Below are 17,616 nucleotides of genomic sequence, written 5' to 3'. Positions count from 1 at the left end.
AAAAAATTTTTAAAATGTAAGACATTTACACTCAGCCCATACATAATGAAATAAAAAATAAAAAAATAAAAAAATAAAAAAATAAACTTTAAAAATTCATGTCTTACATTTTTGAATAATTTATTTTTAATTCGTATGAAATGAGCGTCAAAACTAACAACGTTAAAAAATTAGGATTCACAAACGAGGAAATAAAGGATATATTAGATGAGATGTGTTATGAAGTTAGTAAATATTATTTAAGAAATTGTCAAAAATTTGCCGAGTTATTAAATGATTTAGATTATGATGGAAAAATGAATAAAGATGATGTTATAAATTTCTTATATCCCACATCTGAAGAAGAAAAACCTAAAGAACCTGATGTTTTCCCTGAATATTATGAAGAACGGATTAAAGATGATGAATACGATGAAATTGAAAGACTGGAAAAAATAAGAGATGAAATAGATGAAAAAATTAAGGAATTAAGAGAAGTTGAAAAATATAATGAAAATGAAGTAGAGGATTTAATGAATATCCCAGCTTCGGAATCAGAAGTTCAGAAATCTCATGAAGAAAGATATAAAAATTATGTCTCAGAATCAACACAAAATTTATTAGATGGTGAAATAGACGAAACACTTTCAGAAGAAGGTACTAAATTTATTCGTAAACATAAGTTACAATTTATTGATAATGAAGAATACCCTGTATCTTACTTTCACCACCTTTAGATTCCGAAAAATTCAAAAAAGCTCTTAAAAACGTGACATATGCAACTAATACGATTAAGAAAGAAGATCATGATATTTACACAAATTATTATTTAAATAAATGCACAGGTGTTGATAAAGTTTTTGATTTATTAGATAAAATATCAAAAGAAACCATTGGAACATATAAAATTTTGTGTGATTGTGGTTTCATTATTGAAGATACCAATAATGTTTCATATGAAAGAACAGCACCGAAGGAAGACGAAGTTGAAAGGTCTATACCATTCGTTATTAAGAACATAAAAGATATGAAAACTTATAACATTATATTTATTCATTTATTTCAGAAAAAATGGAAGCAACCCATAAAACATCTTCTCATCATTTTATAGCTATTCATACATTCCTTTTCAAAGTTGTGAAATTAAATAAGACAGGAATTAGATTTAATGTATCAGGGTACGCATTCTTGAGTAAATTAAAATGTATTCGTCACGTCGCAGATGATAAAAATTTATGTGTTCTTAATTCATTTTATGGGCTTTAAAAAATAAACTTAATTTTTATTTATTTTAATTTTTATTCTTACATAATGAACAAAAACAGAACCTAAAATGAATGATAATCAAATTAGAGCAGAAGGTAGAAGGTTATTTAAACGCTTCTATAACATTCCTGATGGTGTTAATCCTAAAACTCGTAGAAGTTATTTAAATGAAGCAATAGATTCATATGAAGGGTTTGACATTTCATCAGAAAGTGAGAGATTAGCGAGAATGTTAAATGTTAATATTGATTTCTATTATTGTGATCCTCAACCAGAAGACGTGGACATAAATAAGGTAGACTTTCCATTAGTGGATTCAATAATGATAGATCCAGAATTTGAAACAATAAATATTTTATTAACACAGAGTCCATGTGGAAAACTTCACGCTGACAGAATAACAGACGTTGAAGCACTCACTGGCTATAGAGTTTGTCCATATTGTAAAGAAGAAGTTTATTCTATCCGTGATGATCCAGAAAGGAAAAACCAAAGAAGATTTTTAAAGCATTGTGAGAAATGTAAAGAAAATAATGGGAGATTAATTCAAGACGTTCAATTGCAAAAGACCCAGCAACCATATGCACCACATATTACGAAACAGAAGATATATCAGTGGTTATTAGCTCACAATTTGCAGAAATATTATAAGCCGACAAGATATTATATTACTTTTGACTTTGAAACATTAGAGACTAAAGAAGAATTACAACTTTCTGAGTGTGCAACTTTGAATGCTTACTTAAAACCATTCATGGTATCATCAACGGTTAAATTAAACGATAAAACATATACGAGGAATTTTTGCTTAACTTCGAGTGATTCTTTTATTTCTGATTGGATTGAGTTTTTATCTTCAACCTGTTCATTAGTTGCTAAATCAAATATTGAACAATATGAAGAATTATTGAAGCCGCAAACAGACCAAACGGTGGGGACTTTGTCTCATACATTAAATGAAAAACAGAAGGAAGCATTTAAAGAACTTCTAGATGAGGAATTCAATAAAGTGAATATCATAGGTTTTAATTCGGGAAAGTTTGATTTAAATTTAATTCTTCGTGATTTAAACACTGCAAAATGGAAAATAAAATCAATGCTGGGTTCATCTTCACAATTTAAGCAAATCATTGTAAAGAAAACAAACGTTCCATATGAATTGAGATTTATTGACATCAGAAATTATATAGCGGGTGGGACATTAGACCAATTCACTCAAGATTTCGGAAACAATAAATCACGTGTTAAATCCTTTTTCCCTTATCAATTCATCACGTGGGAAAATTACGAAGAAGAATTATATAAAGAGGAACCATTCACGAAAGATTCATTTTATTCGGCATTAACTCAAGAAACTATATCAGATAGTGATTATCAAATATATCTCAATGATGCTAAAAACTTTAAGAATAGATTAGAATATTTTATTCATTATTGCAATAAAGATGTTGAAATTATGATTGACCCAATTGATAAAATTATTGAAGAAACATTTGTTTATAAAATTGACACGCTTCATAATCTTTCTTTATCATCGAATGCTTCAATGATTCGTTACGCTTTAGCATATAAAGACTTTAATCCTAATGAAAAATATCCTGAGGAAGAGATAGAATCAAGTTTTGAATTAACGAAAAAGTATTGGAAATATAAAATTGAATCATATAAGAAACAAGATGAAAAAGCAGAAAGAGATATTAAAAATAATGTTTCAATGGATGATTTTCAATACTATCACGATTTAATCCTTTCATCTAAATGCAAAATGTGTGGTAAAGCGTTTACATATGCAAATAAACCAACATTGGATAGAATCGATAATGAAAAACCACATACTAAAGAAAATTGTCAGTTAATGTGTTGTTATTGCAATGTCGTAAAATCAAATAAAGATGAAGATGTTCAACGTTTAAGAATCAATTTAAGAAATTATGCATTAAAAAATAATTTACCAATGACTTTAGATTCAGTTGAAGCTTATCACATTCTCCGTAATGGAATTACTGGTGGTCTATCAAATGTTCAACATCGTGTTAATCTTAAAGGAATCACGCACATTAATAAACTTTCATATAATCCAGAAACTAAAACTGTATCAAATGAGGACACCACCAACATTATGACTCATTTCGTTGGAGTTGACTTTAATTCATTATATCCTTCATCATTTTCATCTAATCCTCATGATTTCATTCAATATACTGACCATAAAATGTATATGCCGGGAAGATTGAATGGTGTTATCATTTGTGATACAGCAACAAAGAAAGCAAAAGCACTGGGAATTATTAAGAAGAAAAATACTTTATTCGTGGCTGAAGTAAAGGGTCACATTGATGAAAAATACATTAATGATTACATAAACTTTTTACCGATAATAAGAAACTTAGATATTATCACAGATGAAAAAACAATTGGCAGTTTTATGTATAATTACATGAAATCAAACAATCTACCAGTTGACCAGAAACAGAGGAAATTAACTCAGTTAGCATCAACACACAACCAATATCAACCATTTTCTTCTTATTATCTTTGGTATCTAATAGACAGATTTCATTTTATCATCGATGATATTCAATCAATTTTAACATTTACGAAAAACACTTGTTTTAATGAATTTGCGAACAAATTTATGAACGAAAGACAAAAGGCTGAATTAGAAGGAAATAAAGGAAAAAGTTTATTTTGCAATATTTCGCTTAATGGATCATATGGTTACGATGCAATGAATACACAAAATTACGCAAAGACTAAAATAATGAATGCACAGAAGGCACGCGTTGCATGTATGTCAAATAAGTTTAAAAACATAAGAGAAATAGGTGAAGATACGTATCAAGTGATGCTCAAAGATAGATTTTATAGATGTGATACATGTTTACAAGAGGCATTCTTCACTTTAGATAATGCTAAATACTGGTATTTGGTTTTCATTTATGATTTTATGTATAAATGCATGAATCTTAATCGTTTTCATTTCATTGAAGGTGATACTGATTCATCTTATTGGGCAATCGCTGGCGACCCAAATCTTCCTAACACTCAAGCATTTCAAGCAATTGTTACCTATAAACAATTTTATGATAAAAACATTTTCAAATTCGCACCTTTTGATTTCTTTTGTTTTGATGAGAAATTTAAACCTAAATTAAAGAATAAAGCTGAAGAAAAAGCACATGAGAAAAAATTATTGGGTTTAGCAATTGAGAAACAAGGTGATAACATGGTGGCGTTATGTCCTAAATGTTATACATCATTCAACGGTTCAATTGATGGGAGTGATTTTAAAAAGATTGCACAAAAAATGAAGGGTGTTAGTTTAAGACAAAATAAGCAATTAACACCTAAAAAATATTTGGATATAATAAATGATAAAGTGATATTTGATGGTCAGAATATTAATTTACAACTTAAAAACGGGTCAATGACTCGCTTAACAATCGGTAAGACTGCATTAACAGGAGCACACACTAAGGCTGTATGTTGTGAAAATGGATGTTGTATGCCATTTATTTAATACAATTTAAAATTTTATTTTTAATGAAATGCCACAGAAGAGACAAAAGGAACCGTTAATGATGGTTTTGATACTATGATTCAAAGAGGTGGGCACCCTTAAACATTTATTTTATTTTTATATAAATGAATAACACAGATTTAAAAATTTTAATTGATGATTTAGTACTTAATCAAAATTTTCTTAGTTATTATGAATTAAAATCATATCTCCAAAAATATAATAATAATATAACGGGTGATGATATGGATTATTATTATCCATATTATAAAAATGAAATTTTGAAATATCATAATAAAATAATTTCTGAAATTAAAGACAAAATTAAAAATAATGAATATTCAAAGGGAAAAACTAAATCACAACTTAAACAGTTGAAAGATTTCAAAAATAAAGTATTAACAGAAGAAGATATTGATGAATTATATAATTTATATAATCCTGAGCCACAAAAACCAAAGCCGAGGTCTAAAGTAGCAAATGTTCAACAGCTAAAGGAACAAAACGCCCAGGTTCTTCAGACCATAAATGATGCACAAGCTTTAATTTATGATTCATTAGTTAAACCATATTCAGCCCGACTTTTAAATGAAGATCAACTTTTGGAATTCATCCTTCAACATAAACTCGAAGCAGGAAAGTATATCAAACCTTTATATACAGCATATTTAAAACAAATGAATAGAATACATCCAGAATTAATGAAGGGAGGAATGAATTCCAAAATCAAAGCAGATAAAATTAAACCACTTGCAACACCAAAACCTCCAACGACAGTACCGCCTCCTCCTTCAGTTAATCCTTCATCATTCACTTTATTATATCCATTTCAAACATTAAAGAAGCAAAAAGATTTTAAAAAGGATTTCAAAATATTAAATAAACCAACTGACCCAAAAATTCAACCGTTAAAGGAAAAATTTAGTCGCCCTTCATTTGCACCATATCCATATTCATACGAAATCGATCATTTAGAATATTCAAAAGGAAACGTTACTTTTTTATTTGCCATTAACATTAACACCAGATATTTATATTGCATTCCGGTGAAAGGGAAAACAGAACAGGAAACAAGAAGAGCTATACAATACTTACTAGATCATGAAAGAGTAGATAATATAAGGGGTGATGGTGATAAAGGATTTCAGGCAACTATGGCTCATTATTTCCCACAAATTAATTTTTTCTTTTCATCCTCTCCATATACGTTTCATAATAAAATAATTGATGCGGTAATGAGAACTCTTAGAGATGCGTTAGGGGTTAACGGTCAGATATACTGGGATGGAAATCATGACTCCATCATACAGCAGTTAGTATATTATTACAATAATACATGGCATAGAACAATAAACATGAAACCAGTGGAAATGAAAAATGATATTTCAAAAGAATGGGAATATATTAGAAAGCAAATGGAAAGGTTGAATGATGTTAAACGTGAACAAATTAATTCGGGGCTCATGAATTTTAAACAAGGGGATAAAGTTTTGATTCATCTCGATTATGGAAAAACTAATAAATCAATGACAAAAAGAAGACGAAGATTTGACACAATAGCTGAATTTATTAGATATATTAACGGCAATGCATTAGTTGAAGTTGACAATAAATTAATAGAAATTCCGATTTATTTTATTACTCCATTATATTTAAATAATATTTAATTTTTTTATTTCGTAAGAAATGAGTGACAACAAAGCAGCCAAGAGTCCTGATTTAATTAAGATTCAGAGTCCAGACGATGAATATAAAAAGAAACTAAACAGAATTAAATCAAAAATATGCTATTACAAAAAGAAGCCGCAATGCGGTGGGGTTGATGCCCATAAAACTAAAGTAATTGAAAACGATAAAGAGAAGAAGGAAATAATTGAAAAGTTAGAAACTTACCGTTCAATCCTTAAACTGAGTGAAGCAAAAATAAAAGAATTTAATAGAATAAATAAATTGATTGGAAGAGATGAATTTAATAAAGAAGAATTTTTAAACTCTATCCAAATTTAATTTTTATTCCTCTTCCCGAACCCTTCTGGGTTCTCGCATCATTTTTATCGTTTCCTCCCTTGTTATGATTCGTGGTAAATTTTGAGCTTGTGGGGTATCCATTTATATAAAAATAAAATTTTGTTATCAGTTATTTTATCGTTAATGGTTTTTAGGTTATTCAATAATTAATTATTTTTGAATAACTGAAGGTGTCACTATGTCACCATGTCACCAGGTTAATTAACTTCTCTGAAAAAATGAGACAACATGACATTTTGACAACACAGCAGGATTTAGGTCATTCAATAATTAATTATTTTTGAATAACTGAAGGTGTCACTACGTCACCATGTGTCACTCGGTTAATTAACTTCTCTGAAAAAATGAGACAACATGACATTTTGACAACACAGCAGGATTAATGCAAAAATAAATTCAAATCATACTTTATAAAGCTTCATTTACAGGTATTTCATCATCAGTAAATGAATCCTCATTATCGTTTGGTTCAACCTGTTTATATAATCCTTTCATTTCTTCTTTCAAAACATAACACCATGTTTGTTTACCATCTATTCTTCTCCGTTTCCTATCACATTTATCTTTAATGCTCATTTGAAAGTTTTTGTCTTTCATGTCTGATGGTTTGCAGAATAGAGCATTTTTACACGTCATACCCGCACACAATTCATCATAATGTGTATTTATCCATACATCTAAAGGATTTGTTGATAATTCTATTAAATCTTGTTTGGCTTCAGTCATCGGAATGATTCGTACATTAAATGATGAAAGGTCATATTGCATAAAATATGTTAGTAAATTATCATAAAATTCCTTTGTGCATGAATTCATCAAATTCTTGAAGTAATTAAATTGACCCTTGAATTTACCATTAACTCTTAAAACTACGTATCTTCTGTCTCCAACTTCAATTTTGACAGGGTAAACGTTATTAGTTACGAAAATGAAGTTTGCAACATTCTGAGCAGTTCTTCTGGGTTGATTCTTTTCGTTAATTCTTATCTCATTATCCGTAATAATTGATTTCAAAGCGTTGAAGTTTGCGAGTCTATCTTCACCTACATTCTTGAGTTCATTAAGTACAAGAAACATTTTATTCTCAACTACTGAATTGAAATTACCCGTTAGCTCACTTATTTCAGTAATGTTTTTACATGAATAACCGGCGAGAAGTTCAGAAATAATGTCTGTAAATCTGTTTTTACCTGTTCCCTGAAGTCCTTTCAAAATAATTGCTGTTTCATTCTTGATTCCAGGATGTTGAATCATTGATGCAATCCAGCCGAGTAGGTATTTATACACTTCATCATTATTATCACAAATGGCTTCTTTAATGAAATCCATAAACATCTCAATTTTTGAGTAATCAGGCTTTTCGAGAACGTTGTATTTATAACCCTGAAACGTTGAGAAAACATCTGGGGAATCAGATTTAAAGCAAACACCCTTAACGGTTAATGAAGACAATTGATTTAATAGTACATCCCATGCTGTTATGGTTTTACCTTCTTCTTTAAATAATTTAATCATTTTAAGTGACTCTTTCATGTTTGATTGAAGAACGAATGATATTTGATTCATTTTGTCGTGTATGTTGTAATCTTTCTGAATGAAGTATTTGTTTCCACAATCTACAAAACGGATTACACGTGATAAATCCTCAATTACTTCAGAACTGTTTTTATATTGATGATTTTCAGCCTTGCGTCTAATATCTGTTATCAAAAACGAGTCATCAAGTTTTATATCAAATGTTATTTTTGGCTTACGTAATAAAGGCAAAACGTATTCATCATAATATTCCTTTTGATATAGTTTTAGAATCTTCACCAAAACAAATGGAGAAGTCATTAAATGTGCATATCTACTACGTGCTTTTTCAAAATTACTTTTTGCATTTTCTGTTAAACTGCAGAAGTTATAAACGTTATCATATGCTTCATTAATTAAATGATTAGGTAACGAATTAATAGCTTGAAACAGTGTGAATAATGTTATTTCTTTTTCTAAATTCATGTTTCCACCGTCATTATGTACTTCAAAATCACTAATACCATCAACTATGCTTTGAGCTAGTTTATCGTCAATGTTTACATCTTTGTTTTCATTCATTATACTCTTTATTTCTTCGTTCTTCTGTTCAACTCTTACCTTAATATTCAAATCATTTAATATATCATTTACTGTTCTGGTTAATGTTGAATCATAACTTCCACGAATGAATGAGTATGTATTGATTGGTTCTGTTGCATTCTTGCGAACTCTTGAATCAGCCATAACTACTAAAGAACGCTTTGAATCATCCATTGAAGTCATGATATCGATATCATAATCGTTGCAGGAATAACATTTAATCATTCTGTTCGAAATTGCATAGAAGAAATTAGTGTTGCAATAAATGTGAAGACCTCCTGAAGCGGTTTTAACGATAACATCTTTATCCGAAAGTTTTGATAAAATATCTTTTCTAACTGTTTCTTTAAGTTCATCATTGTACGATTTATTGATATCAACATCTCTAATCGTTAAATTTGATATTTTATTTGCTAATAAAGCTGTACCAGTTTTCCTTCCTCTTCCTCCATCGTGTTTGAGGTAGTTATGTAAATCAATCTTGTTTTCACCAATTCTTTCATTGAGGGTTTTAGTTTCTGCCACAATTAATTCCTCAGCTAATGAATCAATAACTTTTTCATCAGAAACGATATAGTTGCTGTTGTTGTTTGTTGCTGTCATTTATATAGGAATAAAAAAATAAAAATAATTTTAAAACTAACTTTATTTTTGGGCTGCATCATATTTCCAGGACTGTTGTCAAAATGTCATGTTGTCTCATTTTTTCAGAGAAGTTAATTAACCTGGTGACACATGGTGACGTAGTGACACCTTCAGTTATTCAAAAATAATTAATTATTGAATAACCTGAAACCATTAACGTAAACATTAACGATAAAATATATTTCCTGTGTTGTTGTCAAAATGTCATGTTGTCTCATTTTTTCAGAGAAGTTAAATAACCTGGTGACATGGTGACGTAGTGACACCTTCAGTTCTTCAAAAATAATTAATTATTGAATGACCTGAAAACATTTACGAAAAAATATATTTCTGCAGTTCATCCGCTACTTCATTACCTAATTAATTACAGACATAAAATATATTTAGTTCATTCGGTAAGCCTAGACCCTTTGGGTCAAGTCTCAAGTGTGTTCATTGAGTGCGCTAAGCCTGCAATGTAGGCTCAAGCGCGTTCATTGAACTCGGTACCATGCGAATACAGTCACAAATGGTGGCATATAATCTTTACCCAAGCCTGTTGGATTTGTTGTGAAAGTATGGACATGATTTCCTCCTGGTTCAGTTGGTCGAAAAGTCTTTTTTGCTGAATGGTTATAATCTGGAGATAAAACATCATAGCCAGCTTTATAGTCTGAGTTGTATAATGGGTGGTCTCTTAATGAGTGGATATGGTCACGCAAAAAGTTTGTAGTTCCTGTATGAGTGTGTGGTGGAAGGTTTGCTTCTTTAATTTCTTCGAACCTCCTGTTTGCTTTGAATATCTAGCACAGTATAAGAATTTATCTACAATCTGCTTCCACATACCAAAACCTAAAACACTTGCTGGATTTGTTGAGTTCATTGACGTATAAATAGAACCAACAGGATATAATGTTTGAAGTATTTCATTTTTCATGCTTGTAATCACATCATTTACTTCCGACTTCTTTGCATAATTTTCATCAACATATGTTTTATCTGCTTTAAGGTCTAAACATCCTGAAACCCATTCTGTATCAGCTTTAACTTTAAAAGTCTCAAATGTCCACTCATGATACCATTCAACCTTTTCTTTAATTTCATTATCTTTTTCATCAACATAAACCAAATTTGCCTTCTTATTAACTCACTATCCACATATTCCTTATCTGCTTTCTTCATTATGTCATTTAGGAAACCTTCTATGAATTCCTCATTTAAATTAAATCTTCCAATCTTCAAACTTTAGGAAATGCATTTAATGCGTAATATCTCTGTTCTTCTGGTGGAATTGATGTTATATCATCCGTTATTCCTTTAATTTTTGAATTCATAAATAAAATTTCTTTTATATTTGATATCACTGCACCACCTTGCAACGAATTCGAAATGGTCATTTTTCAATACTATCTCCAAATCTCCATATTTCAACCTTTGCGTTTGTTCTGCCGTCTTTGAATTATATGCATATGTGGCGTATGTAATGGTCTGAAGGACCTGGGTGCTTTGCGCCTTAAGTTGCTGTTGTTTAATCATTTATTATGATTTAAAAATAAATATTTAATCCGTTATCTCATCAGCTATTTTTTCTATTTGAAATTGCCATAATATCTCATTCATGAATTCTAAATCACAATCAAATAGGTCAGTTATTCTAAATTTAATATTTGATAAATCTTTGAATGAAGAATAAATGAATTCCCGGATAATTGAAACGGATATGATAAAGAAAATGTGTTTAAGTTGATGGATAAAATGTTTTGTATTGATGGGTAAGAGTTAGGGTCTAATGTTTGATGTGAAAATCTCATTGGGTATTAACTTTATCACATTTGATTAAAATGAAATTGGAACCAGTGTCAGAATACAAAACATCCCCAACATCTTTTTCAAAATTTAATATCCCCAACAATGAACGAAGATGAGGAGTACAAAATTTAATTTTCAGCGGAAATTTAATAAGGTTATTTATTTCATCAAGTTCAAAAAGTTTATCAGGTTTTGATTTAAAAGTTTCTTCATACCATACGATAAATGATTCATTTAAATAACTTAAAATCATGTTAATATCCCATTTCGCTATCACATTATTTATATACATATCATACGTTTTTTCATGGTCATCTTTAATAAATGATATATAATCTGAAGGGTCTAAAAGAATGGGATTAAATTTACCACTCACAGAAACGAGAGTAACATTATAAATTCCGCTAACTGTTAAATTTAATTCACAGTTATTATTCGAAATAATATTGATAATTGACATTTTTATTACGATTAAAAATATGGTAAAGCGTTATTTTCCAGTGATAAATAAAACTAGAATAAGATTACCTCAAGAATTCATAAATTCAACGAATAAGAAATTCATTCATGTTATAAATTTTAGTGTTTTCAGAAAATATGAGCCAGTGTCATATTCATCAACGGGTTATATTTCACTTCATTCAAATTTAGTTCAATCAAACTCATATAATGACCATTTCATAAGATTTTCGGATGGTATTAAAAATGTAATTGATAGATTAAAATATGAACAGATTGACAATATCGAATTTTTGGAATTTTGGTTTAAATATCCTGATGGAAAAAAGATTGAAGTTAAAGATAAAGCTGATACTATAACAAAAACAATTACAATGACCGATCCGGATAGTGGGGAACAAAAAGAAATAAAACAAACGATAGAAACTGGTGAAAGGTCAATTATTATTGATTATGATTCAAAGGATTATTATTCGATAATGTTAATGCTTGAATATTAAATAGCCTTAACAAAGAATTTTTCAAGTGATATTTTATATTCATCAACTATTTTATTATAAATATCATTATATGTTAAATGAAGTTCAGTTGTTGTTCCATTCTTTGATATCTTAATTGTGCTAATATCCTTTATAGGATTTATTTTTGCAACTGTTCCGCAGCATGAAACCTCATCATCTATGAAAAATTGAATCTTAACGTCTGAATCTTGAACATCACAAAGAATGGCGATAATGTGAATTAATGATTCATAAGGTAAAATAATTAAACCAGATTGGTCAATTAAATTTATTATTGAATCATAATTATTAATTATTATATCACGGTAAATTTTCATTAATTCTGAATTAATGTCTATTTTATATGGTTTCTCGATGTTTGATGAAAGAGGCGGGGGGTATGTTGGATAAGTGGGAATTTCAACGGGTTCTTTACCGGGTTCAGATAAAATGATTGGGTCTCCATTCTCATGGTTTTCTTCATTCTCCTCATTCTTCGGTAAGTCACGAGTTAATAAATTTGGTTGAGTTGCTGACCTTGTTAATTCGGGGCTAACATTAACTTTAACATTTTGAATAATTCGTGATTTATCATCATTTACGTTATAACCAACCGTAATCTCTGCTTTTGCGTTAGTGTTCTTTTGACTAGTGAAACGTCTTCTCATTTATATTCGAATAAAAAAATATATTTAAACTTTTATTTTGCTGGAACTTTTGAATCTATTATTCCCTGTATTTGTTCATGAAGTTGATTTTTAGCTGTTTCATCGTAATTAATAGACTTAATATATTCATTAATTGCATTCTTATAATCATCTGATTTCTCAAATTTTCTTTTATCTGATTCCTTAACTAAATCATAAGTTAAACCCCGTTGCTGATATAATGGTTTCTTAATTAAATCTTTGAATGCTTGAGATAAAGCACCTGATGCAATTCTTGCTACTATAATTGGTTGGAATTGCTGTTTAAGTTCATCTTTAACATTTGCGAAAACTGGATCGAATAAAGCAACTTTAAAGAATTTCTTAGCTGAAATTTCAGGTCTAATATTTGCATATTGACCATCAAACTGATTAACATATTGAGGTAATCCGTTTGGTCCTTCTTCAATAGCATTTAATTCTTCATTGAAATAAGAATATGGATTACCACGGTATGAATTAATTGGACCATTTTCACCTTCTCCAATGTATTGTTTAACAGCTTTTCCATTTTCATCAAATTGCATAGGATAACGTTCATTATATGTTTTACGTTTAGGATAATCAGATATAGTTAATTTATAACCATTTATGACTTTAATATTACCTTGACCATCAGTAACGAAAACTTCATTTATACCATCAGGTTTTCCATTTGGACCCGTAATGTCTGCTTCGTGTGCTTCCCAATTTGGACCATGACGTTTGGCATATGCTTGAGCTTCTGGTAATGTTAAAACGTTTCTCATTTGTTTAACATCTTTTTGAAGACCAGCAACAATATGAACTAATTCTTTCATTCCATCAGGAACTTTCATAGTTCTATTATATGCACCCCTTTTGTTTGTTCCTTGTTTTAATGGAACCTGTAGAAGATTTGCCATTTCTGTCATGTTTAATTATAAATAAAAAATAAAAATTAATTATAAAAAGTTAATCAAATTTAACACTTCCTTTATTTAAATCAACTATTATTTTTCCATGTTCACCTAATTGCTGATATTGTGTGTAAAGTTCATTAATGCTCATTGGTAAATTCACTTGATAAAGCATAACGTTCAACTGTTGACGACTAAACCCACTGAAAATGAAAAGTGTTGATAGATTTGATTTAATGTTTGTGCTTAATGCTTTGAAATATTGAACAGCCATAAAGAATGAACACTGAATGTGTCGACATTGAGTTAATAACTGATTAAAATATGATTTCTCATTTGTTATTAGTTTTGATTTCACTGCATCATCTAGAAAAATGAGTGAATGCAAAAATTCTCTATCAAAATTTGAAATAGAAAGTGTTTCAAATAATTCATCCCGTTGTTTATCAATAATTTTATCCTCTAATCCTTGCTTCTTGATTGTATTATATAATTCTTTATACATTAAAAAGTTTTTTAAATAATCTTCTGCTTCTTCTTGTGATAAATAAATAATTGGAATTTTGATTAAATGCTTTAAAGATTCAAATGTATCATCTGAAGGTGAACCTGAACGGTTGATATAAATTAACACGTGTGAATAGGGGGAAGTGTTAGCAATAATGATAATTTGTTTTAATATCGTTAATGTTTTACCTTTATTCTGTTTACCAATTGCTGCAGTGATTGAATTTAAGTAACATTCAGAATATGGAATTTTCATTAATTTTTCCTTAGATAGAGCATTTCTATTATCACTCAATGCTTCATTAATCATATCATCTATGTATGTATTATATACTCCTGCTAATTCTTCATAAGGAGTGTATGAATTTAAATCCATTTAATCAAAAATAAATTTATAATTTTAAACATTTCTATTCATCAATATTTCATCATATGAACTTCTATACTGTGGTGGTGTACCTGTTGGATGATATTTCAAACCTTCATCCGGTGGCCATGTCCAATATGTAGTCCTAGTAAACCAAACCTGAGGAGGATTTGTCACCTTTGAACAGTAAGTGTCATTTACACCCTGAATGATTGGATAAGCTTTCACTTGTACTGTAACTTGTGAGTTGAAAGTTTCTAATCCATCAAAGAATATACCCGCTCCATCACGTTGAACTGGAATAGTGCATAAGAATGAAGTTTGGTCTTTCCATGTTCTAGCTAATGGTGTGCCATTATCTGCATTCAGTGGTCTAGTTAATGAGTCCTCGTATTCTTCTGTGCATTCATTCACTCCATCTAAATCAGAAGCTTGAAGCATACGTGTAAAGAATATGTCGCCCACTGTGGACATCGCTTGATCGGGGAAGTTTCTGGAATCTATAGTGACCTGAAGACCTCGAAGCATTGGATTTTCTAAAACTGTTCTTTGCATTGCATTCTTCGGAAATGTTAACACAACATCTGTAACATTATGAAGAGCGTATGAGAAATCTGAGCTAATACCTTCAGGAGTGATGCAACCTCCATTTAGTGAACGAACGTCAATATGTTGAGCTGGAATCATGAATGGATCTTCCTTACTGAATAAACGTGGTATTGCTTTAACTGATTCTTCAATTAAACCGTATCCTGGTGTAATACATTTATCCTCTAAAACTTCCATCTTTGTGCATGAAATAATAACGTCATCAACTGTTGCGTCAGCAGATGTAGCGGCTAAGCTTGTAATTAATTTGGTAGGAAGTCCGATTTGTTGGAATTTGCGATCATATTTATAAACATGATTCATAATCTTTTCATAATTTTCATCAGTTATCTTTTCATAAACGTAATTTTGTAAATCAGCAACTCTTAACGGGTCAACCTGACAAAATACTAAAGTATCCCTGAAAACATAATATTTAAGAATGATATCACCAAATGATTTAGGATAATCATCGAACGCCTGAAATGCTAACAAATCATTTACCGGAATAATCATATCAAAAGTGATATCAACTTCTTCATTTGCGTTCTTGAAAACTTCTGAGGGGTCAATATATTTACCACATACTGAGTTATCATATTTTTGAACATTATTATATAACGAATGAACAAACTTTTTAACTTTCCTTTCTGATTTTGGTTTATATGTTGCAAATGCGAAAGATTCACGGGCGCAATCCATCTGAAGATAACCGGCATCACCTCTTTCGGTTTCTACTTCTAATTGTTTAAAGCTTTGATTTGATGATTTGTAACCAACGAATAAACGCATGCATTTAAAAGCGGCATCACATGTGAAAGCTTTATTTGAAACTAGAGTTGCTTTAACTTTGCGTTTAATATATGTGTCACCTAATTGGTTCACATCATGAGCCGGATTTGTAATTCTTAAATGAGTTTGTTTATCATCAAAATATGGAGCATCAGAGTCATAGCATGAACTTTCAAGTTCTCTATAATATCTTCTACCGTCATTCTTTGCGAATATTTCATTTATCTTTTCGAATGAATGAAACACATTTCCATTAATCGGTTTGGTGTTTGGCACTAAATAGTTAGTCGTCATTTATTAATAAATAAAAAATCAAAATTAAAAGATGAAAATGAATTTTTAATTTTAATGAAATAATCAACTATGGCTGCAGGTATATTTAAGAAACTGTGGGATAAAGTAAAAAGAGGAGCGCATAAAGTTTGGGAAACATTGAAGAAGGGAGCAAATTGGATATTTAAGAATAAAGAAGCAATTAGTGACGTTGCTGAATCAATAACACCAAAAGCCGCCCCAATAAGAGAAATATTAAATAAAGGAGAAAAAGTTTATCAAAGACTACAACCGATACTAAGATAAAAATAATATTTATTTATTTTTCCACTATCTACCTCCTATTTTATTAAGTATTCCTTCAGCTATTCCACCAATTGCGTTACCTGCTTGTGCTCCCATCGCGGGATTACCTGCTTTAGTACCTAATACTCCACCTATGATAGTTCCTGCCGTTTTCGCTACTGGTGCCAAAAAGTTTGCAATGGGTTTAATAATCTTTTTATGAACCCAACCCGCAGCTTTCTTAATTCCATCCCATAATTTTTTAAAGAATCCTGCAGCCATAGTTGATTTAATATTAATTAAAAAATATATTTCATCACTTATATTCTAATTTTTATTTAATGATAAATGAAACCGATTTTAAAAATAAATGAAACAGAGGAGGAAGAAATAAATGAAAGTGGAAATGTTCAACAAAAAATAAACGTTGTTAAACCAATTACTGAAATAAAAATTTTTTCATCTGTTGAAGAATTTAATGACTATTATGCTAATAATAAAAAATTATTTGAAGAATTGACAACGTGTAAATTGAATAAAATGTTTAAAGTTGATGGATTCAAAATTTCAAAAATAAAAGGAGTGGTTAGTTTGAAATCTATTCCTCAATCAAGAATCACCTCATTAATGAAAATAGATGATTTAACAAAAAGAATAGAAGAGATTGAAGAAAGAATGAATCAAATAATTGATTTCATAAATTCAAATAATCATTAGTTTCTTAAAGTTCTATGTTGAACTCATCAAATTCTTTTTAAAGTTTATGACTCCATTGATTCCATGAAATTAAATATTCTTTATCATTATATTTATATCTCATTAGCTTATTTTGGCTTTCATATTCATTTAATAATTCACAGTCTTCCTTTTTAAATTGAAGTTTAACCCATTCAGGATTTAAACAATTCTATAATAT

The 17,616-nt window shown here is 29.6% G+C and overlaps 7 protein-coding genes across 7 annotated transcripts, besides 1 other annotated feature; 2 read left to right on the top strand and 5 right to left on the bottom strand.

Annotated features, from left to right (window-relative positions):
- Positions 1-104: 104 nt before the first annotated feature.
- Positions 105-14,645: a mobile genetic element.
- TVAGG3_0702780 (DNA/RNA polymerases family) lies at positions 1,313-4,765 on the top strand (the record flags this gene model as incomplete). The annotated part of the gene is made up of 1 exon (XM_051243447.1): positions 1,313-4,765. The coding sequence occupies one exon, from the start codon at positions 1,313-1,315 to the stop codon at positions 4,763-4,765; it is 3,453 nt and encodes a 1,150-aa protein (XP_051090034.1).
- Positions 4,891-6,432, top strand: TVAGG3_0702770 (integrase core domain containing protein family; the record flags this gene model as incomplete). Its single annotated transcript, XM_051243446.1, has 1 exon — positions 4,891-6,432. The coding sequence occupies one exon, from the start codon at positions 4,891-4,893 to the stop codon at positions 6,430-6,432; it is 1,542 nt and encodes a 513-aa protein (XP_051090033.1).
- Positions 7,202-8,308, bottom strand: TVAGG3_0702760 (uncharacterized protein; the record flags this gene model as incomplete). The annotated part of the gene is made up of 1 exon (XM_051243445.1): positions 7,202-8,308. The coding sequence occupies one exon, from the start codon at positions 8,306-8,308 to the stop codon at positions 7,202-7,204; it is 1,107 nt and encodes a 368-aa protein (XP_051090032.1).
- On the bottom strand, positions 12,300-12,971 carry TVAGG3_0702750 (uncharacterized protein; the record flags this gene model as incomplete). Its single annotated transcript, XM_051243444.1, has 1 exon — positions 12,300-12,971. The coding sequence occupies one exon, from the start codon at positions 12,969-12,971 to the stop codon at positions 12,300-12,302; it is 672 nt and encodes a 223-aa protein (XP_051090031.1).
- TVAGG3_0702740 (uncharacterized protein) lies at positions 13,004-13,903 on the bottom strand (the record flags this gene model as incomplete). Its single annotated transcript, XM_051243443.1, has 1 exon — positions 13,004-13,903. One exon carries the CDS (start codon positions 13,901-13,903, stop codon positions 13,004-13,006), a length of 900 nt encoding a protein of 299 aa, XP_051090030.1.
- Positions 14,646-16,004: 1,359 nt separating the features above from the next.
- Positions 16,005-16,436, bottom strand: TVAGG3_0702720 (uncharacterized protein; the record flags this gene model as incomplete). Its single annotated transcript, XM_051243442.1, has 1 exon — positions 16,005-16,436. A coding segment is annotated over one exon (432 nt), but the record flags the coding sequence as incomplete, so codon positions are not given.
- Positions 16,437-16,745: 309 nt separating this feature from the next.
- Positions 16,746-16,982, bottom strand: TVAGG3_0702710 (N-acetylmuramoyl-l-alanine amidase family; the record flags this gene model as incomplete). The annotated part of the gene is made up of 1 exon (XM_051243441.1): positions 16,746-16,982. One exon carries the CDS (start codon positions 16,980-16,982, stop codon positions 16,746-16,748), a length of 237 nt encoding a protein of 78 aa, XP_051090028.1.
- Between the last annotated feature and the right edge of the window lie 634 nt (positions 16,983-17,616).

Source organism: Trichomonas vaginalis, chromosome III (genome assembly GCF_026262505.1).
Source record: "Trichomonas vaginalis G3 chromosome III, whole genome shotgun sequence".
NCBI lineage: Eukaryota > Parabasalia > Trichomonadida > Trichomonadidae > Trichomonas > Trichomonas vaginalis.
This window is presented reverse-complemented; position numbering and strand designations above follow the sequence as displayed.